Source organism: Antrostomus carolinensis, unplaced genomic scaffold (assembly GCF_000700745.2).
Source record: "Antrostomus carolinensis isolate BGI_N321 unplaced genomic scaffold, ASM70074v2 scaffold13753, whole genome shotgun sequence".
Taxonomy (NCBI): Eukaryota; Metazoa; Chordata; class Aves; order Caprimulgiformes; family Caprimulgidae; genus Antrostomus; species Antrostomus carolinensis.
In genome coordinates, this window is record NW_010305986.1 from 91,091 (window position 1) to 105,778 (window position 14,688).

At 42.6% G+C, this 14,688-nt stretch overlaps 1 protein-coding gene across 1 annotated transcript in view; it reads right to left on the minus strand.

Moving 5' to 3' along the window:
* Window positions 1-14,688, minus strand: part of MED12L (mediator complex subunit 12L) — a gene marked incomplete at both ends in the record, with an annotated part of 118,865 nt that overhangs the window by 90,244 nt on the left and 13,933 nt on the right. Inside the window, 5 exons of the mRNA XM_010164978.1 lie at window positions 1,655-1,831; window positions 2,842-2,946; window positions 3,745-3,959; window positions 5,965-6,091; window positions 7,486-7,617. Coding sequence (XP_010163280.1) covers window positions 1,655-1,831; window positions 2,842-2,946; window positions 3,745-3,959; window positions 5,965-6,091; window positions 7,486-7,617 — 756 coding nt within the window. The remainder of the gene's footprint in view (window positions 1-1,654; window positions 1,832-2,841; window positions 2,947-3,744; window positions 3,960-5,964; window positions 6,092-7,485; window positions 7,618-14,688) is intronic.

The following is a 14,688-nucleotide window of genomic DNA, read 5'->3' on the forward strand; positions in this document are numbered from 1 at the left end:
AACTTGAACAATACCAACAGCTTTGTGGTACATTCCCACAGTAGCTCTGCACCAGCAGAACGCTCGATAATGCCTTTCAGAAACAGCTCAACGTACCAGCGACGACCTACCAAGGATCAGCAACGCTTAAGAATACAACATGGTCAGACAGACTCAAACAGACCTTCTGACTGTTTATGGTAAACACCTGAACTCACCTTTTCTAAGCTAATAATTGTATACTTACTATGTTAAATTACTTGGTGCAATCGAGTGAAAAGATTATTTAAAAGCAGTTCATAAACTGCAGAGTTTTCACAGATACAATTAACCCAAAAGCATTTTAGACGGCATTATTTACTCCAGAAAGTGATTTGAAGCTGCACTGAATAAAAATTATTGTATCTGCTTACGTCACACCTGCAGTCTTTATAAATAAATTCCTTGTCCTTGCCATGTTCCATTACCTTTCCTGCTGCGGCTTCAATGAATAGGAAAAAAGCTAAAATGTTATTACAGAAAATTCAAAGCAATTTAAAATTAAGACAAAGAGTAAGTATAAATATCCAGTGTGTTCTCTTTGCTTGTTTTATTTATAAATATTTAGAAAAGAGCAACTAAATTTTTTAATATTCTAATTTACAATTACTCAAAAAAAATAACACATATGTAGCAAGAATAGTCAAAAATCAAAATTATAAAAATCAATTTGCATAGACAAAAATCCAGCTACCTGGATTAACTCCATCTGTAAATCAAAAATATTTCAGGAACAAAACCAAATCAAATTATCTTTTTTCCTAGTCCCTAAAATGGGCAAAATAGAAATCCAGCCTTAAGCAAGCATTCAAAACCATCCTGAACAGAAATAAACTGTCCTGAACAGAAATAGCTCATTCAGGATTCTCATAGAAATTCAACTGCAATAAATCAGAACCCAAAATTTGTGAAGTAAGAAATGTAATGTAAAGAAAACTGTGGTTATCACATCACAGTCTCACATGGCACTTCCTGTACTGACAGGATTTTATATTGTTAAAAATTTATCATTGCTGTTTTAAAAAAAAAAATAAATTCTCAAGTGGATACAGTTCTGCTCAAGGCTCGTTCAGTATTTGGGCCCTTTTTCCAGCACAGTAGAAAGCATGAGAAGACAACTGAATGAGGGTTTGGGATCTGGAATGTTATTCATGGGGCTTTCTTCAGTTCCCATGAGCCTACAAACAAACACAACAGCAGCCGCCAAAAATCCACACTAGAAGCAGCGAGGAGTGGGTGGGAGGAAATAACACCGTCCCGCCCCCTGGTTTCAGAACCATTTCTTTCAGATACTTTGCTGTTCACCCATCTGGCCAATAACAGCATTACATTTTCTATTTAGTAAACTCTTATTAGACCCTGGAACGTGGGGGTTTTATTGTGGCAGCTCCTTTCTGGAGCAAGTCATCACACATGAGGATACCCCTGGGGTGTTCCTCCAGCTCCCCGCTTTCGATAACCAAAGGTGCCGGCAGCGCCCAGCGTGTGCGTGTGCTCAGCAACGGCACAGCACCAGCCAGGCAGGAGCCCTCGGGCAGGTGTCACACAGCCCAGCTCTCTTCAGACACTGACCTTTTAAACGCTCCCTGTGACGTCAGGCAGCGCCGTTACGCGCCCTGGTACGGAGGTCACTCACCAGAGGTATAGGGAAATGTGTTGCGTATTGCAAATGGCGCAGGAGGTCATAATTGGATGGAAAAATCAGTTCTCTCAGTCTTTCCCTCTTGACTGACTTCTCGCTGGTAGCTGAAATTCTTCTGTCTAAAGAAGAGTTCACATTCTCACAAGACTCCCCAGGCATCGGAGAAAAAATCTAAGTCATGTAAAATAAACGTTTAAGGTAAGTGTAACCTCTAGCTTTCAAAATCCAGCAGTTGCATTCAGAGATACTATTTTGTTCTTTCTTACAGTTACTTTTTAAACATCTGAGGTTTTCTAAAGCTAGACAAAGCAAGGGCAATTGTAATCGAGCCTGAAATTCAAGATATGTATACACATTATATCTCTATGCATATCTCCATTGTTATTTGACAAGTTTGAAACTTGCGGTATTCAGTCAGGAAAAAAAGCATCACGATTCAGAGCAATCTCCACGCTTCTTATGCTGCAGTGACACAGAAACCAAGATATTCCAGTGACTGAGGGAAAATAATGAAAAGGGTGAAGTGGGAGGTGCCAACAGGCACCAAAGGCAGGCATGGATATGCTTGAAACCATCAATATGACAGATGTAAGGCAAAAATAGGGGTCCTAATATCCTGCAAGTGGATCTGCATTGAGAGGTCTGGGCTCAGGAGACCATGAAGATGCAGAACAAGGATGAGGCCAAAGGAAGAAACTCAGAGATTCAAGAGTAATGCAGAATCAAGCTAACAATAAGGGAAAAGAAAGGGGGAAGCAGATTTGGAAGACAGAGACAAGACATAAAACAGTCACTTGAAAAGCAAATGGTATCAATTTAGGGTTCCTCAATGTCAATACAGTGGGTAAATTTGCATATTTATTCATGCTGAACTGTAATACACAGCACTCAACGTGCTGGAGGCAGGGGGAAGGAAGGGAAGGAGGGAGAGAGGAGTGTGAGTGTGCATGTGTTCGTGCAGGTGGACAACCAGGGGAAGCACAGCAGAGCAGCAAGTTGCCGCACAGCAGAGATGAGGAGAAAGGAGGCGAGGCGATGACATGGGAGACAGAAGGGACTGGCTGGCACACGGCGACGGTGGCTGTCGATGGGAGCAGCAAGGTGGGGGTAGGGGCATGGAGAGACACTCAGTGACAACAGCAAGCAGCAGAGGCATGCAGAAAATCAAAAGTTAAACCTACTGGAAACTCCGAACCAAAATCTGCCTTAAAGTCACTCTTGTCTACATCATCAAAAATACCAGTGGTTCCTGAGTCAACACCCATCTGTTCCATAATACTATGATCCTAATAGTTGCCAGAGAGAAAAAAAAAAAAAAAAAGAAAAAGAAAAAGAATAAAACAAACCATCAGTCACATTTTACTGAAGACCCATTTCACTGATCCCAGGTAAATCCAAGCCCTCCACCTATTTAAAAAATGTATTGATACTGACTTTTAATTAATTCACAAAAGTGTTTGTCAAGGGGGAAACAAAAATCGACAGTACATCCCTGTGAGAAATTCTGCTCCAGGGACACTTACAGAACAGGAAGCTGACTCTTGTACCTTCCCAGGATTTATTTCCTACTTGGTTGTACCACAAAAGGCAACTTGTAGGAACCCCCTTATTTCAGTGCAAATTTGTCCATGAGATCAACACAAGAGACATACTAAAGAAATTAAAAAGAAATATAAGAGGATACTTCAGTTGGCCGCAGTCTCCACATGGATGGTGCAACAGAACAACAGGCTACATCTCATCCCACCAGTACAAACGTGGGACTGCATCTGGACTGCACACGTACGAGTCGTGAGGTTTGGCCACTGGTATATTTAGAAGTCTACGTTTTGTTCATCCGGAGTTATTTAGATCACCAGAGAACTGTCAGCTCAGTATCTTTGCACCAAAACAGCAATATTTACAGCTATACACAAGAATGAAGTTCATGGATCACTTTCAGTCTTCTCAAAGAGACAGAAAGAGACAAGGAGACACAGATTAATAAACTTAATATCTCATATCTGAAATACTAATGCTTTGATGAAAATCTACATTTAACGAAACAGAGTACCAAACATGGGAGAAGTAGCACGAAGCATTACCTCCAGTTTCACATCGTGATCCTTGGAATAGTGTTCATCCACAGCTTCCCCACTGGGCGAACGTGGTCTAGTAGTTGCAGTGATTGACAAGTCTCCACGGGATATTAAAGTGCACATGTACGCGTCATGGGAGAAAACATCATGTCGAGTGAATTCAGAAAAAAGTAGCACCAAATTCACAAACTCTGTCTTCTCATGGTCACTATTTGGGTCAGCTACCCAAAAAAGAAAAAAAAAAAAATTAAACTGTAATTTCAAGTAGTGAGTATTTGGGTTTCAACTATCCAAACTGCAAACCCCAGCAAATTAATTTTAAAGGCCTACTGGAAATGTCTTGGGCATCCTGCACAGGTTTCTCTGTCTCCACAGAGTGAACCATTTCCTGTTTAATTTGCATCTTTCCTCTTTGCTGTCAGCTCCAGACATGGCACAGACTCCAGCCAGCAGCGGACTCCAGAGCATCCTACCCCATAGACACCTGCCCCAGCTGGGTGTGTGTCAGCAGTTAAGTACAATGCTCAAATACTTTTAAAAATTAAAAAGAGGGAGGAAGGGGGCAAGGACATTCCTTGTGTGAAGAAAAATTAGAGCTGAGGCTTTGGATTACAACAGATCACCCAAGAGCTGTCCTTTCCTCTCAAATTCTATTACTATCGTAAGTGTTATTGTCTTATCTATAGTACTTTTGTATTCTTAACACAGAACTTTTAAAAACATTTTCAGAGAAATCTAGATCTCTGCATGCCAGGTCTCCAGGATGTAAAAGCAGTATTTTACTAGTTTGGCAGCGTAGTGTATTTTATCTAATAAATGTGCTCATGCGCATCAGGAAAATAATTATTAAAATAAATGCATGTTATTTAATAGTGCCAAAGCAAAGCCTAGAGGAATACAACATATAAAATGTTGTTATTAAGTTTTCATTTGTCACAGCTATATTTAATCTGACCTGTTCTGCACAACAGAAAGGTTTGCAACATTGCAGTAACCAGAAAATAGCTCTGTACCACATCGACTCTATTGGGCAACAAATCCTCCAGTTACTGAGCTACCAAATCTGAATCATCAACATTTATTTAAAAGCAAATTGTGCTTCACAAGTTCGAATTAGTTCACTAGATAACACTATTTCTACTTAGAAACTCTCATTACAGTGCAGCACAGAAGCTGTAACAGTAAGCTGAAGAGCACAGCAGTCCACGGTCAGAACCTTCTCTGCAGCCCCCAGGTCCCACGCGCCCGGAGCTGCCCGCCGGTGTGCGGGCTGGCTGCTGTGTGGGGGAGAACCCTAAAACACACACCTGCAGACCAGGAGACCTGCCCTCCTTCAAGGTACAGCAGTTACATGCTTCTCATTTTTGGAGACACAGAAGCTCAAGCATCGTAAAAACAATACAATGCCACAAAACTTGAAAAAAACAAAGACTATTTCAAGCAAGGAAAACATTCCCCAGCTGCCCTCCCTACCCTGTCTCACAGAGCTGCCCGGGCGAAGAAGGACGGTACCATATTTGAAACAAGCACATCAGAATCACAAGTCTAAATAACAAATAGTTTGGATGGTTTAGTAAAACCAGGGTCACCACTGGCACAAACACAGAGCACTGCCAATACCTCGAGTCTCTAACAAATTTTTAAGAAGCTTCTCCTTTTTCGGATGTTGAAAGTTTTCAGTATCAAGTTTCAAACCACTTTAGATCTCCTTTAATTTAAGGACACCAGAAAAAAAATGCACTAACTAGCAGCACTTAAGATAGCAAAAAAGTGGGCTATAACATCAGGCGGTTTTATTAGACCAAGACATTTCATAGAGCAACCTACAATGAACGAAGATCCTATCTGCCAGCTAACAGCTTTCGACTTTAACACTTGTGCATAATTTTCAAGTCAGTCATTTCGAATGTGGATGTGTCAAAGAGGCGAGTGTTTGATGATAAATATGCAGAGAGTGCAGGTAATTTCCCCAAATCTCTTACAGCTTAAACAGAAATAAACATTGTTTCTGCCAATTTTCCTTTCGTGAAAAGAAAGAGAGAAGAAAAATCACAGAAAGATCCTATAACGAGGCAGGAGATTTTAAAAAAAAAGTGCATATGAAAATAGAGCAGGTCATCATGGAAACTGTGAAACACCCACTACAGCAAAACACTAACTTCAGCAGCCAGACAGCAGACCAGTTGCTTCTGACCTACTTTGGAATATAAATTAGTTAATACTCACATAATGAGGGAGCTTGTGTATCTAAAAACCTTAGCAGGACATTCTGAAAAACAGGAAGACTGGAACCTGTCAAGGAGGCTGAAGACAGAGATTCCTTTTCATCTAGGACTTCAGATTCACCACATCTCTGCACAGTTAAATAAATAAAGAAAGCACATCTCTACACACAATGCATATCGTATTCCCACAATCTGCATCTGAGGCAACTGTACGTACGATTGTTTCCTACCTCTTCATAAAATCCAGACTCGCTCTAGAACAACAGGTTTTTCCCATTACCTGGTTTGATTATTTCTATGGTGTTTTATTTAATCATTTTGGACTACTTATTGAAAAGAAATGCCCAAGACATGTACCATCATCTGCAATGACACAGTTTCATATAAAAGCCAAAATTTAAGATACAGAACCTCCAGGACCAATGTGAATACAAAAGGTAACTCCTCTTGTTTGTGTAAATTACACTGAATATAATAATAACCAGGGCAAACAGCTCTGCCTGGAGTGGATTTTGCTGGGAGCGAGGCAGAAGCAACACAGTAAGCTGCCTTCCCCCTACTTAATGGTTTGTGGTGAGGAGCAGACACAGCAGAGAGGCTTTGGAAAGCGAAAGTCTTTTTGCACCTCACACTGTCTGTATGTCTGTCTGCATAGATGCACTTTCTGAGAGTGCTCTTGTCTGTCCATCCCTGCACCCAGGCTGAACAGACATCACACACTGTTCTCCTGGGGACACTTTTTTCTGGGGGGGGGACGTGGGAACTCAAAACCAAACAAGAGACCAACAACTGAACAGAACACCCATCCAGTACACACTGCCTGTGGGCACTGCACGGATGCAGGCGAGGCCAAGGCAGCAACACTAGCCCAGAAAGCTGCAGCAAGGCTGCCTCTGATTAATCCTCACTGCCAAGCAGACGTAGCCTTAATGAAGCTTCAGGAAGTGTCAGCCTATGCAAGCTGGAGCAGAATCATTTGCCACAACAGGCAGATAACAGTTCACATCAAAGATGTCACTACAGCACCCTGCTTCTCCAGTGACATGTTTTATTTCCCTTGAAAACAAAGGATTTTTACAGAATGCAAGATTTAAAGTTACGCTTGAATTTTGCCTCAAAACAGATCTTAGTTTTGGAACCTTCCCAGTCCTCCACCAGTTGAACAGCCCTGCCCCACTGGCCAGACCCATACCCCTCTTAAGGGACTCCAGATACTGTGGCACCCCTTTATTCACACAGGTAGTTCACAGAAGTAAAACACTTCAAACCAACAGACATAAATCAGCTAACAGACCATTCTGAGTTAGGCTGTAATTTCTTCCCATGTGAAATAGAAAGCTTTTTCATTTAAAATTTATCTAGAATTTAAAAACTGAAAATTGATGACAAAAATCCCCAGTGCTCTCAATACCATCAAACTTACTTGTTTTGCAATGAGTAGGGATTAAAGTGATGCTTCCTTAGAACTATCTTACTCTTTAAGCATACTGTTCACACGATTCCAGAGGTAAAAATAACTTACTTCTGCTTCAATTTCTGCTTGCCTCTTCTCCAGGAGTTTGGCTACAGCCATGGCCCGGTGCTTACCGGACCTTTTACAGCTCACAGCCCATTCGCAGAGCAGCATTACCACAGCTTCGTCATTTGGGGCTACCTGTTCAGTGCGAGAACACAGACAGAAAACCATTTCAGCCACACAGCCAACAGGCTCGTTTCTGAGCAAACAGCTTGCAGAAGCCAGCCCGTGTTCAGAGGGATGGAGACAAGAGCTGGTTTTCGTTCTTTGGTACTGACAGATGCACACGTTTGCTTTATTTGTAGTGTTCTCAAATGAAATATCATCTGGAAGCCAAAGAGAAAAGTCTCAATTTTCACACTGCTGATACTCAAATCAAAGTTTTCCTTTATCATAATGTTGCTTCACAAAAACAGAAAAGGATGATCTGCTTTACAAGAAAGAGAAACAGGAAAAGTGCACCGCACAGAGCCTCTAACCCAATTAGCCACACAGGATTTACGCTTTCCTTACATTAATTCTTCCAAGCCTCCTTCATCTGTTTCCAGACCATTATTTGCATCCCACTGACGCATTAAAAAAATAAACCAAAAAACCCTAAAAAAAACCTCCCCAAAAGGTCAATTTATTTATGACCCAACACAGACATTTTTAAGAAACAGTACGTGTCTTTAGAAAATCCATATTTACAGAACAGCATGGGATACGGTATGTTTATATTTATTGAGTGTTCATCCAATCACTGTTTCCACTAACCACTTGCATTTTGGAAGGATTTTTTCTTGTGTGCTACTGAACTGGATGTGCTGAACCTCCTTGCTCCTGCCAAGCTGGCTACCATCTCTGAACACTTAAACATTAAGACTGACCTGCAAATTAAGCAGATGTGATTTTTCTTCTTTCCCCAAGATTACTGGAAACTACACTTGCAGGTAAGCATGAGAAGGGCTAGAGTCAAGCACGGCACCCTCAGAAAGCGAGGAGTGATTAGGAATTACAGACCCACAAGCAGGAAAATTACTGCTTCAAAACTATACCAATCATCCTCCTCAAAAAAATACAGAACACCAGCGGTACGCTAAGCAGGGCGGGTGTCTACGTGCACACGCATCACACACAAGTTTCCTGTAAATACGCTTCAAGGGGTGAGCAAGAGACACTCAATGTGTAGGGGCGGGGGAGTGGGGAAGAGGGGAAAATGCTGTTACCCAAATGAGGCGACACGGTAACGTCACCACTGCTGTGGTCAGATGCACTCAGCTAACAACAGAACTATGGACACTATTGATTTCTGAAGGCAATGTAGAACACCTGGAAGAGGCTGATCTTCACAAGGACTTCTTCCCTTTCTGCTCACAAGAGAAACCACACCAACAGAAAAAAATCAAGTACTTCTGTATCTCAAGCAGGAGACGCCAACTCAGAGCTCAGGCAAAGCTCGTCAGGTCCCCCATTCCCTGAAGCTGCGCCCATGCCACATCGTGTCCTGTGGCATCCCAGGGACAGCAACACGGGACCTCCCTCGCTCTACAAGGAATTCCTACGGGGAATGGCACCTCTCACAGAATGGCCAAGCAGCCTATCTGCTCCAGCAAGGAGCACATCGTGTTCCTACAGATGAAACCTGTCAGAAAAGTACAGAAGGAAGGCTCGGAAGAGGTGAGGCAACTGGGCACTAATGCCAAAGATCAGAGCTCGCTGTGCTGGGGCAAACACAGAGAGGGAAATCCTGCTAAGAGACGTTTAAAGTAGACTTACATGAGGTACTTGTGAAGGAAAAAATGGTTATAAAAGTCTTGCTATACACTTTTGTTCTGGGTTTTTTCAGGAAATGTCAAATCATACAAGAATAAAGCCAATTTTTTGGCTTTCAGTTATATTCCACTTGAGAGAAATGCGGGTGCTTTTCCTCCAAGGAATACACACGCTGTCTAAACATTGCCAGCACACAGACACTGAGGCATACATATGCACATGTGCAAGTGTTTCCTTCAGATGCTGCCTGAGATACTAAACCGAGACCACCAGCCTGCTACTCGGCTGTCCTCAGATCGACACTCAACTACCTTGGCACTGAAAAGCAAAACCACCAAAGCCCGAGGCTGGTGAGCGAACTGCTTCCACTGCTGCAGCTGAAGGGAACCGCTGCTAAAGCCTTGTGACAAATGTTCAACTCTGGTCACCGCATACAAGAACATACACAAACGAAATTCACCCCAAACTTCACGCGCCTGTTTCTGGAGTCCTAGTGAGCGTTATTTGCTTCCCGCCCTGCCGAGCCCTGCGGTCGCCAATGGCCATCACACCGTTCAAGCGACTCCACACAACAGGCGCAGCGGGGAGGGAGGTGACACGAGACCCGCGCCCCTCGGGGTGGGCTCCCGCGCCCCCAGAGCCTGCGCACCCCCAGGTTACAGAGCCAGATGCCAGAAGGCCCCAAGCATTTGCCATCAGACACGGTCTGTCCTTACAGGCTGTAACTAACGGGGCACCCTGTCCCAGTGACCGAGGGCTGAGGGTCACCTGCCCAAGCACGTCTCTTATATTTGGTTGTCTGCTCTACAATCTTCATGAAGCTCATTGACGATGAGTGCCCTGGACACCGAGTAACATTGTTATCAACAGCAAACTGCACATGTAGAGTTTCAGGTGTTAAGCCAGTAACAGTCACTGTTTTGGAATTTTGGGGTGTTTTTTGTTTTTCTTTTTTGCTTTTCCTTTAAACTAAAGATTGCGTAAATGACTTATTCGATAGCCCAAAGAAAAGAGAAAACTCAGGGCAAGCAGACCCTTTTCTATTAAATTGGATGTTATTTAAGTTATTTCAAGAAATGCTGTGAATTCTTACTTTTAAAACAGCACTCCATGTGTAGCTCTGTATTAAAGTTCTCATAATGAAAGGGATAAATAAAGGACAGACATTTGTGCCCCTCACAAGAAAGTAAAATGAAATTATCCTGGTCAGGACCACATCGAGGTCTACATAAATTAACTACAGATTAATTCCTTGTCTGTTCTGCCTGAACTTCAGGAGATTTCACAGAATGACTGACCTGCTTCAAGCAGTCTATTTTCAAGGGACAATTTTTTTTTTCCAGAGTAGGGGTGGTGGAGGTGGTGTTAAAATTAAACAACCAGAAAGAGACAGTTCTACAGTTACGAAAATGCAGACAGTTAATTCTGTTTCCAAACAACTCCTCTGCTAACATTGTGATATTTATTAGTGCAAAAATATAAAAATAGCTTCCCAATTCCACACCTATAAAAAGCAGAACTACATTTTCAGAGATGTAGGTTCCAACATCACCACAAATCAAACATCTAGAAGTGATTATGCACTTTAAAAATCAGTGTTGATTATGCAGTACATAACCTCTTTTGAAAGGAAAAAAGCCCACCATAAATACTCAAAACATCAAGGTGTTTATCCATCTAAGATTTCAACCACACCACTTTTAAATGCCTAAAAATAGTGGGTTTGGTTCTCAGGAACTGACACATGCAGCAATTAAAGAGAGTTATCTGAGTGCAGGTAATTATTTAAACCTTCTGACACAGACTGTTGTTGGGCAAGTTGGCACCACCAGAGTCAGTCCCTTCCACTGGGCTCCTGGAACACAGGGCCCTGCAGCAGCAGGGAAGAGCAAAGCTGAAGTGCCTGACCATCAAATACTTTATTTTGCTTTGGACTGAAAAGCAGTAAGCACGCCTCTACAGCAGTACATGGACAGCAGAAGGCTACGCTAACCAGCCCACAGCTCATCTGGAGATCCACATCAAACTGGAAAATGAGTCCGTGCAACGCTGTGAACTCCAGCGCCGAGCGCCCGCTGCTTTGCTGAGCGTGGAGAGGGACGTGCTGCTCCCGGAGAGCTGCAGCTCCTGCCCCGCCGCACAGCTGCACGACTTCCTCCCGCTGCCCTCTGACGACAGCGGTACCCGATGGCTTCCTCCCTTCCCACACTGTGCTAAGAATGCAATTAACACTTCTCAGAATAATCAGGTTCTGAATTTGTCTAATTTGGGATCTTGTATCTGCAGATGGTCTGGCCTGGAAAAGCCCAGACCATGTTTCAGAGGGGCTCAAGCTACTGCCTTACAGACCAGCATTGAGATAGCATTTGTACTCTGAAAATTTTAGGGGCAAGAAAACAAAAAGAGCAGTTCAGATGTTCCTTAATGACTATGTTTTGTAGGGAAGGCAAGACATAAGGTGCTGGAGCAGAGAACAGATGTGGGTAGCAGGAACTGCAGCTCCCTTGTGCCGGGGGAAGCTCTCCCACAGACGAGACCCTTCCTCAAGATTCACAAACCTTCCACAAGTCCTAACGAAAGAAAAACACTTCAAGGTGGCATCAAATGGGAAAGATCATCGACACCAGGTAGCACACACCTTTGAAGCAAGATTTCAAGTTTAGATAACTCACTCACAACTTTGTCATTTAGCCATGACCCAAAATAGCTGTAACCTTCTGAAAGCCACCGGTCACACCCTTTCAGAAAAAACCAAAGGCCTCATTTCCACCAATTTACAACTGGAGCAGAAGGTGGGTGGAAAAAAAAAAAGAAGAGAGTTGGTTTGGTTTTATATTTTTTTTTTTAAAACCACACCACAATTAGTAACACAGGAAAGTATTAAATGTTACTGTTCCTGAGAGGTTTGGAGATAGGAAGCCAGAAGTAATAATAAACCTCTGCTTTCCATAACTCTGAGCTCTTTTCTCACTAATCTTTGCTTTTATTATTTAATTAAAATTTGCTCCTAAGGAACTAGTTTGACTTTGCATGAGCTAAGAACCTGGCTGAGGCACCTGGACTGCAGGAGTTGTCTCTCCATGGCAAAGGCAGGAAGAGCAGAGCATAATGCCCAGGAGCTCAAATCACCAAGCAAGAAACAACCCCAACATCCTCTCACCTCACCAAAACCTCTCCAGAGAGCAGGCAGGTGGGTGACTCAGTGTTGCTGGGAAATGCCCGTGCTGTTTGTCACCACTGCTCCTCAGGCTGCCCCACACACCGGGGAGTTGCCACTGGCCCAGCCGAGCATCCTCCCCGTGCTCGGAGTCGCTGCTGGTAACTCATCGCAGGCAGCCGGGCACACGGCCGGGCACACCGGCTCTTGCCACCACGCTGCGCCGCAGCCGCGGGCCTCCACACCATCCAAGGGAGAGAGATGAACAGCACCTGAAAAACCTTTCCTGCTTCCCAAGACTCTGCTGCTTCTGGGTTAAAAGGGGAAGGAAAACACGCTTGTAGCAGGTGTGCTGTCGTGGCAGTCACAGATGGCTGCAGAGGATATAGATGAGATACCATGTACATACAGATATCTCTGCATGTCTATATATATATATAGATAGATATGATACACAGATATCTCTGTGTCTGTGTGTGTATATATATATACACACACACACACACACACATATTTATATGGCTATTCCTGTTCCTTTCAAAACAGGAAGATACTGATTCAAACAAATCATTCAACAAATCTGAGCAGGTGCTTATTACAAGTCAAGTCTGTGTCACAGGAAGCTAGTCTGTCCTTAAATCACGAAGGAGGTTAACTAAAACAACGAAAAACCCGACTGCTTCCTAGTACAATGGAGTTCAGTGTCAAGACACACAGCTGCTTTATTTCTAATGTTGTAGAATTTTATCATTTAAGAATGTTCCCTTTAAATACTAAGCTTTTTTGAAAAAGTAGACTAAAATTTGTAATCACAATTCCAGTTAGCATTTTCATCTCAACTCCTCAGTGAAATAAAATTAACCTTTTACCATTAAACTCCAAATCTGCTTTCTAAGAAGAAAAGAAAGGGTTTTCAGAAGCCATATTTTTATTAAAAGACAAAAAAGGGGTACAATACAGCAACATTTATTCATAGGACCCACCTTTCTAAAGGGAACGGGTGAGGAAAGAAGACAAGAGCCAGGAACAAGAGCACTATCAGATTTTTGCAGGAAGAAAAATGGGCCCATGCCATCCACAAATGCCTGGCTCAGAATCCCAAATCCACACAAATTGGCTCTGCTCACAGAAACAGTCAGGACAGCTCATTCCATTTGAAAACACATACACATGTCTGTAACAAAGGAGCTCTCCAGGTGTACTACGCTCTATGGAAAAACTGTCCTCAAAAGTTTGGGTTTTTAAATGAACGAAACGCACCGACTCCAGCAGTGCAGACTGAAGCAGGAACATGAAGAAGTGTCTCTGACCGCAGCCCAGGAGGGACAGGGCGGCAGGCGAGCTTTCCATCACACTGCAGGCTAACAGCTCAAAGACAAACCTTTTCATTGGAATACAGTTTGCATATTTGCTTTAAATTACGGGACCATGTTCAACAAAATATTAACCACTGCTCTGAGGTTGTCTAATATAAAAAGAAAAAACAAGCTGAGTGTTCTTTTTAAGGACCCCATCAGTTATTTAAGTCACAGAATAAATCTTTCCCTTCCAGAGAGATTTGGTACTTTACATCCTCAGACACACCTAGGTGAGTGGAAATCTGCTGCTGGATTTACTGAAATAATAAAGGGTGAACATAGCCACACAAACAAGCCTCAGATAACCAACTCGAGCAGCTGCACTAATGCTAACTGCATCATTAAAAATACTACAGGAATGCTCTGTTTGCTCAGTGTTTGTGGAAACAGACTCCACAGATATTTCAAACCATTTTATTTTGCTCCTCTCACCTCTCTTACCCGTCGTGCACCCTAACACACTCAGATTCAGGTCCCTTACATAGGAACAAACTGTTAAATCAGAGCTTACTAACTAAAAAGGCATCCTTGGACCTCCTTTCCCACAGACAGAGTGGGGTTGGGGGTTTTTTGTTTGTTTCATTTCCAGAAAAATGATCTCAGAAAGACAAATACTAACTCTGCATTTGTAACAAGCCCTACTCGTGAGAACCAAGTTCAAAACAGGATTTTTTCACTCTAAAATGAAAAACATCTCTTGGCATCATAAGAATTCAGTTGGACTTCAAAGACAACATGAGAAGCAAGACCTAAATACAAGTTCAGAGACTTTAAAAGCAATCAGAGTGCAATAAATATCCATGAAGTTTCAGGATTCTACATAATAATTTCAAGAAATTCAGTATCAGTCCTTAAAAATGGGCTCTCTCATCCATTTACTACTGCACACTAGCTAGAAAATACTGGTATGAAGTTTCATTTAGTAGGAATCCCTCCCAC